General features: G+C 44.6%; 1 protein-coding gene and 1 non-coding gene across 2 annotated transcripts in view; one reads left to right on the top strand and one right to left on the bottom strand.

Moving 5' to 3' along the window:
- LOC115382612 (GTPase IMAP family member 8-like) overlaps window positions 1–13749 on the top strand; it is a 46435-nt gene that overhangs the window by 19456 nt on the left and 13230 nt on the right. Inside the window, exons 3-4 of the mRNA XM_030084429.1 lie at window positions 254–1465; window positions 1561–3041. Coding sequence (XP_029940289.1) covers window positions 254–1465; window positions 1561–3041 — 2693 coding nt within the window. The remainder of the gene's footprint in view (window positions 1–253; window positions 1466–1560; window positions 3042–13749) is intronic.
- LOC115383519 (U1 spliceosomal RNA) lies at window positions 13084–13248 on the bottom strand. The gene has a single exon (XR_003930688.1). It is a non-coding gene; the product is annotated as a U1 spliceosomal RNA (small nuclear RNA).

The following is a 13749-nucleotide window of genomic DNA, read 5'->3' as shown; positions in this document are numbered from 1 at the left end:
CACAGATGTATTTACACCTCTGCACTTTTCTCATGTGCTGATGATTGTAGCTGCCCCACTTCTTTTCATATTTATGTAACTTATCAATCATCAATCATTTTTTCATATGAAGCAACGTTTCCAAGGTCAACCCTTTCCACATCAAATTTAACATTGAAAGTGATTTATGTCAGCTGTGTTAATATTCTTCATTCTAAATGTTTAAAGGTGTTTTCTCAACTAATTTTCTGTCTTATTCATGTTTCCATTCCAGAAAACAGACTCAGGATCGTGTTGTTTGGAAAAAGTGACGATAAGAAAATATCACTGGGAAACATCATCACTAGGAAACACTGGGAGGTTAAAGTGCAGCAGTTTGCTGGGTTTAAAGCTTCACTTTCCAGGTTTCGTGGAGGAAAACAGTGTGTGTCTGTCAGTGGACAGTGGGACAGAAAACCTTTGACAGTGGTGAAAACTCCAGACATCTTTAATCTGTCAGTGGAAGCAGTGAGAAAGGAGATGGAGAGGTGTGTGGAGCTCTGTTCTCCAGGACCAAATGTTCTGCTGCTGCTGGTGAAATCCTCTGAATTCACTGAAGAGGACAGAAAAACTCTGATGTTCATCCTGAGTCTGTTTGGTCAGGATGTCTTCAAACACGCCATGGTTGTCCTGACCCATGAAGATGAAGGTTCTAACCCCACAGTAGACAGACTCATCCAGGACTGCCAGCAAAAGGTTCACAGCTTCAATACTGACAGGAAGGATCCTTCCAAACATGACCTTCAAGAGTTGATGCAGAAAATGGAAACTATAGTGAACACCCACAGAGGAGGGTTTCTGGAATTAGATAAAGAATCCAAACCTCCGGTGAACCTGGTGTTGTTTGGTAGAAAAGGGCCTGGAAAGACGTCAGCAGTCAATGTTATACTGGGACCAGGAAGGTTTGGACCAGCTGCCAACTCAGAGTGTGTCAGAAAGCAGGGAGAGGTGTGTGGACGGTGGGTCTCTGTGGTGGAGCTGCCTGCTTTGTATGGAAGACCTCAGGAGGAGGTGATGGACCAGGCTCTCAGCTGTGTCTCCCTCTGTGATCCTGAAGGTGTCCACGCCTTCATCCTGGTCCTGCCTGTGGGACCACTCACTGATGAAGACAAGGGAGAGTTAGAGACCATCCAGAAGACCTTCAGCTCTTCAGTCAATGACTTCACCATGATTCTCTTCACTGTGGACTCAGATCCTTCAACTCTCGACTTTCCAAAGGGAAACACGGAGGTAGAAGCGTTGATTCAGAGCTGTAGTGGAGAACATTTTGTTCTCAACATCAGTGGAAGACAAGAACTTTCAAGGTTGTTTTATAATGTCGATACAATGAGAGACAGAAATGAGACTCACTCCTACACAATGAAAATGTTCAGTCAGTCCCAAATAGGAAAGTTAATATTCCATCAGGCTGAGCTCAAGAACCTGAAAGCAAAGAACACAGACATCAGTAAGTACACTACTGATGATTTCTGTCTTTAACAGGACATCATCTCTCAGCACAGCATTGTTCTGTTGTTTGTAACAAATGTTCGTCTTTCACAGGTGATGAGGAGATACAGAACACAGACTGTCTTCGGATTGTTGTTCTGGGGAAGACCGGCAGTGGAAAGAGCTCGTCAGGAAACACCATCCTGGGAAGAAAGGAGTTTAAAGCTTCACCTGGAACCAGATCAGTCACCAAACATTGTAAGAAAGCAGTAGCTGAAGTGAACGACCGTGATATTGTTGTGGTCGATACTCCAGGACTGTTTGACGACAGTTTGTCCAATGAAGAGATAAATAGAGAGCTGGTGAAATGTGTGAGTCTTCTGGCTCCAGGACCACACGTCTTCTTGTTGGTGGTGAGAATCGGCAGATTCACACCAGAAGAGAAAAGAACACTGACACTAATCAGGGATGTGTTTGGAAAGAATTCCCTGCACTTCACCTTCATTCTGTTAACAGGAGGTGATGAACTGGATCATGATGGGCTCTCAGCTGAAGAATACATTAACGATAATAGTGATGATTCATTTAAAAGTCTGATTGCCGACTGTGGAGGAAGATATCATGTGTTCAGCAATCGTATAGAAAACCCCAATCAAGTCAGTGAGCTGATAGCAAAGATCGACTCCATGGTGAAGGAAAATGGAGGTGGCTGCTTCACCAATGACATGCTGCAAGAAGCTGAAGCCGCAATAAACAAACAAATGACAAAGATCCTAAAAGAGAAGGAAAAAGAGACAAAGAGAGAGAGAGAGCAACTGGATAAAAAGCATAAGGAAGAAATGCAGAAGATGAAGATGAGAATGGAGAAACAACGAGCTGAACTGGAAGAGGAGAGAAAACTGATAGAAGACCAGCTGAAGGAAAAGGAAGAAAACATCATAAAGGAGCGAGAGCTGAGAAAGAGAGAACAGGGAGAGAGAGAAGAAGAAGACAGGACGAGGAAAAGACAGGAGGAAGTTAAAATAAGAGCGTGGGAAAAAAAGCTTGAAGCTTTGGAGAAAAAGATCAAATCTGAATCTGAACAAAAAGAATCCATTGACAAAGAACTGGTGGAGTCGAGAGAGGAGATGAGGAAGGAGCGAGAGATCTGGGAAAAGGAAAGAAAAGAGTGGTGGGAGAAAAGACAGAAAGAAGATGAAGAAATACGACAAAACGAGCAAACAAATTTGTCAAAGCTTCAGGAAGACGTTGAGCAGGGAAGAGCAAACTATGAAAACAAAAGAAAAGAAGACGATAAAAAGGGATGGGAGGAAGAGTTGAAGAAACAAGAATTAGAGGAGAACTACAAAAAAGAATTGAAGAATATGAAAAAGAAACATAAAGAGGAGGCCAGAAAACAAGCTGAAGAGTTCAATGAATTCAAGAACAGCAAAGAAATTGAGTTTGCAGCTTTAATAGAGAAACATATGCAGGAAATCACTGAACTTAAAAATAACTTTGCAAAAAGTCAACAGGAGCTGAAGGAAAGTGAAGCGAAAGAAGAAAGCCTGAAAAAACAAATGGATGAAGTTCTGAACAAACACAAACTTGAAATGGCTGACATGACTCTTATCATCCTGAAAAACCAAAAAAAGAATCATAAAAAAATGAAAACGCTTCGAACAAAACACAAAGAAGACATGGATAAACTCTTGTTTGATCTGAAGACAGATTTGGATGAAAAAATGAGAGAAGGAATCAATCACTTGAAGCAAGTTCAGCAAAATGAAATGGCTGCTTTGAAGAAGGAACGTCAAGAGGAAAACAAAGAACAGAGGAAGGCTAAAATGGCCACCACGCATGAAGAAGAAATACAGAATCTGAGAATACAAGTGGAGATTCAGCAGAAACAAACGCTGAAGACAAAAATGGATGAACTACAGAAACAACAAGATGAAGAGATGAATGAGTTCAGAAATGAAGCTTTAAAGAAGATGAAAGCAAAACAGGAAAAACAAAGTGAGTTACAGAAAAAACACGATGAAGAGATGAAAACACTGAACCAAAAAATCCGGGATGGAGATGGAGATGAGAGAGAGTTCAAAAAACTGAAGAAAAAACATGACAAAGAAATGAAGAAACTAAACGAAACACTTTCTCAGGAAAGCTGTCAGATTTTATAAAGTTGATCAGACAGCAGTGAAGATTCATGATTCACAGAAGTATAAAGTGCTGCCTCCATATTTCTTCTCCCTTCCTGCTCAACATGACCTGGTACTGGACTGCCACGTTCTACTTTTCAACGTTTATTGTGATCCTCGAGATTATCTGGAAAGACACTGACCTGATCCTGACCTTTGCAATCTAAAGAGTCACTGCTGCAATGTTAACGATGTGTGTGTTGAGAAACAGCACCATCTAGAGGTAGAATGTTGAAATAACACGGAAGCCAGTTAATCGCTGAGCTTGTGATCTGCATCTGGGAAATAAAGCGTTATAAATATTTGGGAGTTTGCAGACAATACAACTGCTGGAAGTTCTTCTGCTGGATATTTTCAAAGGAAAAGTGTGGAACCTCTAAATCTGTGATGTTTCCTAACATCTATCCATGAGAAGAAGTTGCCTGTATTTTTTTCCTCAAACTTTATAACCACTGCAGTTTTTTTCATGTTTCACATAACACAGTAACTCTTACAGTTTATTACACGTATTATCATCTCTTCAGGCAGATTGTCATGTGACTTTCAAAAATATGGGCTCTCAAAACATTCATTTTTAAAAGCATGATTAATCCCAGAATTTGCATTGTCAATTGTGATTAATCACATTTTGAATTAGATGTGTTATCTTGCATTTCAAGATCGTTTTAAGCCCATAATGTAAAGCATTTCTTCTAAGATTGTTTCAATTTGGAATCATATGAACACAACGACAGAATTTCCTTTGCAAGCTCATGTTTTTTTCTTTAAAAGAAAAAGTGGCATGTAGACAACTTGTATTTATGTTTATGTATGCATGCATATATGTATTGAATTATGAATGTATTTACGGTATGTATATGTGTGGATTTATGTATTTATAGCTTATGATAAACAGTCAATACTTATGTTACTAATAGGAATGTGAATGAATTGAAGGAAAACATTACAGCAGAAATGTAAAGACAAAATGTATTCTGTATGATCAAAAGCAATTCATTGTACAAAAAAAAAAATTGAAATTCATTCCAAATACAATTTCCAAAGCAAAACTTTTTGTCGGAGTGTTTTTTTTTAAATTATTTTTTGAAAACATTAACAACATTTAAACATAGTACCAGACAGTAAGCTAAAGAGCTTTACAAAACAAACATAGACCAACAAGACAACAACAAGAGAATCAAGATCAGAATCACAACCCGAAATTGATGGGGTTTAAAGACGCCTAGACAGCCAATTACAGTGCTCCGACTTGAAAGGGTACAGAGTTGGAGGAGGGTAAATAAAGATACATCAATTCAGATCACAGTCCCAAAGGGAGTCATGATTAGAAGTGAGAGACAAAAAAAAAAAGAAAGCCAAACCCGCACACATATATAAACATTAGGGATGGGATGAGATCTCGCGAGATCGAATGCCGCGAGATGAAGTACGTTTATATAAAGACAAAAACTCTTTATTAACTGGAATATTGACGGAATAATACATTACACGGCGCACAGCCATATAAACACGTGCAAAACCCTGAATATGCTCATATTCATATTTAAAAATCCGGTCGAAAAGGACATGAAATACTGTTCTGCGCATGTTCTATCTGCAAGGAATCTTGGTCTTTTGAGTCCACAAACTACTTGTGGTACAGTTTAATTGATACGACGTAAAGAAAATGTGCGGAAACGATCGTTCAGTTCTTCTCTTTTATTGAAAAAACGCTGCATCGCATCAATGAACATTTTACCACGTCTTACCGGCTCACACATGCAGAGAGCTTCCTCTGTGGTGTCTGTGTAAAATAAGGTTGAACATGTAAACAGCGCACCTAGTGGCATGAAGAGCAAATGCAGTCATAGCGTCGTCTGTGCGCCGCGGTTTGAATGGGAATAGGGGAACTAGGCGGCCGGCTCGGGCGCAGTGTAGAGCGGAGGGCAAGGTGGCCGTACAAGGGGCACTCCGACCCGACACTCCATGTTCCGACGCTGCATGTGAGTACCGCGCTGCCCCCCACACACACCTCGTCACCAAACACCCCCCCCCCCCCCACATGTGAATGGATGAAGCTGTGTGTGAACATCCACCATCAAGATTGCACAACAACCAAAAGAAACATTCTGGTCAAACCAGTAGTTCTGTAAAACAAAAAATTGACTCTTATATATTTAACTAACCATAACAATAATAAAATGTGCAAAAGGGTCCCACACACCATGCTATGGACAAGGATTCATTATTTGCATCTGGCAAAAAGGCTAAAAAAATGCTCAGTTCTGGCTTCACTCTCTTTGTGGCACTTCTGCTCCTTTGCTCTTTCCTCTTTCATAAAGTGAATCAGGTTGTTGCTCTTCTTCCTCTTCTTAGGGGAAGGGGTTGGAGGGGTGGAGGTAGTCATGGTGGAGGGTGAGCTGCAGGTTTCCATGGATGCGCCTCAGGTAGAGGAGCTTCCTGAGGTAGAGGCGATGCCTGAAGTGGAGGCGATAGAGCGGCTCGGCTCTGGGGTCTCAATCATTCTGGGCTCAACTATATCCTGAAAGAAAGAAAAAAGGAAAAAATGAGAGGGATATATCTGCCAGAACGAGGTGATAAGGCCACAAAAATAAAACTGTAGCTTCACTAATCACATCATTCCACATAAACAGCATTTTACTGTTTAATTGTTGTAATGTTTTTCAGTGGCCTCACCAAAAGAATTTCAACAGGATCCTCATTGGGCACAAAGGATGAAACCAACAGAGGAGGGTCAATCGAAGGCCTGGCGCCGAGCCGCTGTCTCCCCACTATCAGTTCCTGATCCAGTTTTTGGAGTTTATAGGTCCTGCAACAAAAACATATAAAACTCCACATTGCAAATCATTATATTCTGTTTTCAGGACCATTTTATAGTGGACTGAAGTGGACTTAAGGATTATGAGCTGTTATGCATCTCATTAAAATGCCTCTGATTACCTTGTATTTTTTTGGTTTTTTTTTAATTTCCCCACTTTTTTGCCAGCCTGCTGAGGGGCGACCTTCCCCTGAAGTCCCAGGTCTCTGAGAAACTCCCTGTATAAAAAGTAAAGTGAAATATGAGTGAAAAGTTATGACACAGAAGAGGGGTACAGCTGCTATATGTGAATAAAAGCACAAGTAATCTGCTGTTGTAATCTGCTGCCAGGCTGGTTATTTTATTATATAACATTTTCACAGTTGTCTGGTTGATATGCAGCACTGCTGCAAAAGAATTATTTGTTCACAACCCACACATTTCATTCTTCATTAGTCATATGATCCCAGCGATGCTCGTTGATGTTAACGTTACAGGTGACGCTGCATAATGCTCCGGTAATGTTTACTTTACTAGCGGAGCACAAACGGCAGATTTCCGGGTGCCTTATCCGCTCAAAGCAGAAAGCAGGCTGCAGTAATATCAATAAAACGTGTCATGGTCGTGCAGAAATTAAAACAAGTTAATCGTTAACGTTACATGAGCAGATGCACTTAACACTACACAACTAGCTGTCACGTAACCCTGCAGCGACCTTAAAATAGCGTTTTTTGTTTTTTTTTTAACAAAAAAACACTCACATTTGTAGATTTACTTGGCTGATGTTTTCTTCGCCATGTTGCCGGCATTTCCCAGGGCAGTGTGGGAAATTTCACATAGCCCTCGTTTTCTAGTGTGCCCCCGGAAAATCTCAGTTTCGAGGGCCAGATAGCCCTCGCACTCCACCCTCCTCGGTCTGAAGGGGTGAAGTAGAATCAGGACACCCCTACCACTTCACGTGAACGCGCAAAACCAAGGGTTAGGGCCAAGGACGAGGGCTGAGGGGAGAACTGGAATTCACCCCGTGTTTGTTCTGGATTTCCTTCTCAGTTAAAAAAAAAAAACACTCTCAGTGAGGTTGAGTAGATACACAATAAACTTCAGAGCGTTTATCTTTCCTTTGACTTTACGTTTTCTTCCTCTTCTGCATCGAGCCAGTTGCTCAGACAGACGAGGTCGTTCACATTTTCAGATGAGAGAGAAACAAAGAAGGAAAGGAGGATGTCGACGAGCTGTGGTCTTCTTTCCTCGCCGTCATGAAGAGCCGGAACGTGGAAATCCACAGAACTGGACGAGGACTGTTGTAATCGCTTTTATGACGCCAAAAGTTCCCTTACTAGTCCCAGGACTGGACTATTAGCGAGGAGAACCAGAACCAGAGAGGAAGGCTGTGACCGGCCTATAGAGGTAGGATTCACTGATCGACACATCTGTGAACGCATCGTTTAATGAACAGTATGGATGTTGAATATTCTATGCACATACTGATTTAATCAATATTCTATTTACCGCAGATCTTATTGAGGGTCGGTTTGTTTATTTATTTATTTATTTCATGTTTTTGTTGCTTTATGTGTTATTTGTATTATATTGTGCTTAGATGTTTGTGTCTTAAAATAGAAAATTAATAAACAAATTGTGGAGAAAAAAATAATTTGATGACCGAGGCCCTCCCCTCTCCCCTCTCCCCTCTCCCCTCTCAGCTCTCCAGACTCACCTGAGGTCCTGGAGTCTTGGGTCCAGTACAGCAGCAGTCTTCAGACGATCATTGTTGGCGTTCTCCTTGCGCGTCTCCGGGTCGGTTCTGAACGTAGACTTGGATTTGACCACAGAAGGGTCGTCATCTGAACTCTCCATCACCCGAGAGAGAAGGCAAAACCTGGCAGAGCCACCGAGCACCAAACACACCTTTCTCCTCCCAGACGATCAGTCGCAGTATCTGCAACAGGAAGACAAATCAAACCCATTTCAGTCAAAATGTAACACATTCACTTACTGTATGTACACACACACACACACACACACACACACACACACACATACACACACACACACACACACACACACACACACACACACACACACACACACACACACACACACACTCACAGAACAGTGAGAAACACGATGTGAACTGTAGCTGCAGGGTTCCAGAGCTGCACCACGCTTTCCTCTGATGGAAAACATTCATAGCAAACAGAATTCTGTGTCATGATTAGCAGTCGCTACAGTCTGATGATGATGTCCAGACTTACTGTGTAGATTGAGGATGTTTGTGACAACACAGAAAAAGCAAATGTTTTAGTGATGTAGCTCACCAGTCAGAGGCCCAGACGTACCTGGTGGAGCAGCTGGAGCTTCGTCTTTTCTCCACAACTTCAGATCGGTCTTCACGACGGCAAGCGAAGGCAATGTCTATCAAATGAAAAACATGTGAATTAAAATTATAGACGAGCACAGTCAACTTTGCCATTACAAGTAATTTCCTACCCTATGGGCTGATCCAGATTTGGTCCAGACCTTTCCCCTGGAACTGTGCCAGTCTGTCCTGTTCACAGGCATCAGAACCTGACTGATCTCAGCTGACTGCAAGGTCCCTTCGGGGAGGCGACAGAACTTCCTGTCAACCCAGAACAGCTGGTTCAGTGTCATTGGGATCGGGTACTCTTGGAGTGGCCACTTGTTTTCTTAGCTGTGTTGACGACAGAGCTTCAGGTTTTTCGTCTCCACACTTTCTGGCCAGCTCAGGGATGCCGTCAGACTCCCGAAGCCTCGTTTCCACACCTGGTCTTTCCACCTATTCCACATGAGCTTCTCTCCTCCGCCATTAGCTCCAGAGATTGCACTGCTGCTGGAGGAAGGACGATCGGCACTTTTCTGACAGGCTTCCCTCGAATTTCCACAGGTTGAGAATGCTGGCAGAGCTTCACCGATGTCTTCATGAAGTGGGAGTTGTCCCTGGTGAGAAATGCTTCCGAACGCATCTTTGAGACCTCGTCTTCCCGCCTTCGGTTGAAAAGGATTAAATATAATTTAGCCAATATCACTTTAGCTGGATTGCTCCAATTCTTGGGGATTTTCTTGACCAACAGCTGCTTGCAGTATGGCTTCTGTCTGTCAGTCGTGTACATCTGCATTTTTTTCACAGCCTCTACCAACGGAATGAGCCTGGCTTTGTTCCATTTCTTCTCCTCAGGCGTTCGGTACGCAGCAGAACAGATCATCTCAGTCCAGGTAAGGCTGGATGAGCGCCTGAACTCTTGGACAACCTTTTCGTAGTTCTGAGATGAAAGCGCTTCGGCCTCCAGGATATCAGCAGCTCTCCGAATGCTTTGGTCTCGCTGTGTGGCAGGAATGGGTTTCCCAAACTGGTTCCTCTCTTCATCAAAGCCAGCTGCTGCTTTAACAGCTGGAATCACAGAGTGGTGAAGTGTTGTGGATCAATATTTTCCTCCATAGTTTTCAGAGGGGTCACCGTCCTTCCTGTGATCTAGAACCCAGTCCTCGCGTTATTTGACGAACATTGTCTTGTTGAGAGGCGGTTTATATTGCCGGTTATTAGGAGTGTAACCGTATTTGTATTCGTCTCGTACCGTCACGGTACGAGGGTCACGGGTCAGTACACACAGTCACACGACGAATACATGAGTGAGTTAAAAAAAAAAAGGCGAGTTCTGACTCCAATCTAGGTGGCGGCAATGAGCCTAAAAGCTGCCAGCGACCGCCATTACCACAGAAGAAGAAGACAAAGCAGGTACAAACGAAAGCAAACGATGAGAGATGCAGCGTGTGGAGCTGGAAGAGCTAAGAACTAGGGCTGGGTACCGTTTAACGGTATCTCAGTGGTACCGACCGAAAAACTTCAGTATATACTGGTACCGAACAAGAGACGTGCGTACGGGTATCAGTTTCGGTTTTTAAAGTGGCTGCGCGGTCAACAAACATGCGCGGAAACGAACGTTCAGTTCTTCTCTTTTACTGAAAAAACAATGCATTGCATCATTGAACATGTTACCACGTCTTTCCGGCTCACACTCATACATTGTGTTGTTACGTCCCCCCTTACAGTTGTTAAGAATGGCCAAGCCAGGAGCGGGGGGGAAAACGCAACGCTTATGCGCAGGCCCACTGGGCGGATGTAAATAGGCTTCTCGGTGGAGTGCAGGCAAAACAAGGTAAACAACACAAAGACCTTAGGTGGCCTTTTCCAAGGGAAAAGGGGAATTTATATAACAAAAGATATAATTAAACAGAAACAGCGTTACAAACAAATTCACAAGATACAACAAAAATGCCAGAATGCAGCCAGTAGGCTTTAAACAAAAAGCAAAAATGGGGAGAACTAATGGAGGGCAGGAGGACGTGGGAGAAGGGCCCTGTGGGCGGTGCCACTAAACACAAAAGACCCTAAGCTTCCCCTAACCCTAACCCTGTGACCCTAACTACCTTAAACCAGTGATTAATCCTAACTAACTAACTGGACCCTCACCGGAACCTTACCTGTCTGCTACAAAAGGTCGTGGCAGCCGCCCACGCTTACCTAGTGTATATAGACAGGATTTTTCCTACATGCTGAAATGTAGACCCTGGGGTGTCTTACCTGGAGCCCTTCTCCAAGGAAGAAGACAATACAGAAAAATGGGGAAGACTATAAAATACACTAGGAGGGGACAGGTGGGTTTAAAAAAAATAGGCCCTCAAACAACAGGCTGGCTAAGGAGGGAAAAACAAGAAGTCTCAAAACTTCAGTCAGAGCATCAAACTGCTCTCCACAAGATCAAGTGATCTCTCCCTCTCTCTCAGACAGACAGCCCCAACAAACACAGGAACAAAGCAATATATAGGGGCAGGACTTGAGGATGATTGGTTGATTGGCTGACGGGATGATTGGAGACAGGTGTCCAGGACTGATTGCTGGCAGGACAGGTGAGGTCTTGGATGAAGAGCTGGAAAGAAAGGAAAAACACCACAACTGGACACCTGGGGGAGACAAACAGGATCACACACTAAACAGACAGAGGCAGCAGCTGTAACATGTGTTTCCACCGGACGCGACGTGAATTTTTCACACGATGAGATTACATACAAAGTCAATGTAATGACGCGATTGTTGCTCAATCTTGAGCGGCGTGGGGCAGGCGGCGAGTGTTTCCAGCGAAAAATCCATGCGCCTGTTGATTTGCACGGCCACTTGTCGCCTCCCGCCGCTCGCCACCCAAAGCCCGCCGCTTCATCACTCGTTGCTGGTCACTCGAGTTGAAATAATTGAACTTTTCAAGCGAATTTGCGCCAGGACAGCCTATCAGCGTGGAGGTCGTCACGGACGTGCTGACGTAGGGCAGCAGGGCTCCAACCACGCAAAACAGTTGGTGTGATGCCAAGGCGAGCGGCGAGAGGCGTGCGAGATCACATTTTTTTCACCGCTTCTGGTGGAAACCGGGTGTCAGCCTGAAGTAACACTTGAACCGGCCATCCAGGTGCAGCTCCTGCAGAAGACGGTGGAACGGTGCTGTTCCGGGACCGACAGGGACCGGTCCGGCTCCAGGACCGCGGCGGAGTGATCTGGCTCCGGGGCCGCGGCGGAGCGATGAGGTCGGGACCTAGCAGGATGGAGGACTGTAGTGGTGTCTGACAAACATGGCTTCTGGGTTGTTGTGGCCGTGGCGGCGAGCCGTGGACCCGCCGAAGGACGCGGGAACAGCAGAAATCGCAGCAGACCTTCACCACCCGCCGCGTCGTCACCGTCCTGCTGTGTCAGGACATTTAAGCGGTTGAAAAGGCGTAGTGGAGTTGGAGCTGCGATGGGCTTAGGCTGGTGATTGCCCTGCACCACCACTTATGCCCATGAACGGTGGTCCGGCACCGAGCAGGAAGGAGCCCAGGGTGCTGGAGCGGCAGCGGCCATGAATGACGAGATGACCAGAGATGGCTCCACCTCCTGGGTCTTAGTCAGCAGATCGTCTTTCACCCTGAGCTTCTCCGACAGCCGGCATGTGTCCTCCCTCAGGTCAGCGATGATTTTGTCTGCTTCAGCAACCGGGAGGTTCCGGCGAGGTCCGCAGTGCATCACGGTGCATCGCTGCAGCCATTTTGGGCCAGTGCAAAATCACTCTGGCATAAATGCAGCAGCACTCCCTCCACCAGGGGCCGCTGCATCTCAAATCGCGGCGTCACACAAACAAGTTACCGAGTTCACAGTCAGACCATATCACATCAAGGACAAACAAAATCAAATAAATATCGATAGAAATGTCAAATCAGCAAACAAAATAACATGCAAACAACCTCCATCCTCTTGGCCAAACACTCCAGATATCCTGACCACCGCAACATCTGCGCTTCGCAGCAGTGGTTTACCTTGACATGGTGCTTTGCAAATCACCGGGAATCATTGAACACAAATGCAGGAACGCACCCAGGGACATCTGGTGGAGAGTGCACCCTTCAGGCTGCTTTGTTTTGCTCAAGGTAGTTCACAGGGTGTTCATTTGCTCCAGTGGCACAACTCTGGTTGTCAACATGCCCAGGGAAAAACTTGCAAATGACAAAAGTTATCCGCATTTCTTGAGCAAGAAGTCTATTCAGGTTTCACCCTATACAGAGATATGAGATACAACCTCCACAGCATTGAAATCAAGTACTTGTCATTGTACAATAGTTCAGGGGAGAGCGCGCACGCAGTCCCCCACTACCAGAAATTATGCAGTCGAGATTCCCACATTTGGGGAATTCGCAAGGGTCAGCACAACCCAGAGTGCAATGGTTGAGCCTTGCCCTGGGTGAACCACCTTCTTGATCATGGTTTCTCCCCTGCCAGGTAAGTATGACTGACACTGCCCAAACCCCATCTACTGTATCACAAACAAGTCCGACTCAACCGCGGTGCAAAATCACTCTGGCATAAATGCAGCAGCACTCCCTCCACCAGGGGCCGCTGCATCTCAAATCGCGGCGTCACACAAACAAGTTACCGAGTTCACAGTCAGACCATATCACATCAAGGACAAACAAAATCAAATAAATATCGATAGAAATGTCAAATCAGCAAACAAAATAACATGCAAACAACCTCCATCCTCTTGGCCAAACACTCCAGATATCCTGACCACCGCAACATCTGCGCTTCGCAGCAGTGGTTTACCTTGACATGGTGCTTTGCAAATCACCGGGAATCATTGAACACAAATGCAGGAACGCACACAGGGACATCTGGTGGAGAGAGCAGCTAAATGCACCCTTCAGGCTGCTTTGTTTTGCTCAAAGTAGTTCACAGAGTGTTCATTTGCTCCAGTGGCACAACTCTGGTTGTCAACATGCCCAGGGAAA

This window comes from Salarias fasciatus, assembly GCF_902148845.1.
Source record: "Salarias fasciatus chromosome 7 unlocalized genomic scaffold, fSalaFa1.1 super_scaffold_4, whole genome shotgun sequence".
Classification (NCBI taxonomy): domain Eukaryota; kingdom Metazoa; phylum Chordata; class Actinopteri; order Blenniiformes; family Blenniidae; genus Salarias; species Salarias fasciatus.
The sequence above is the reverse complement of the archived record's forward strand: the minus strand, read 5'-3'. Positions and strand labels throughout refer to the sequence as shown.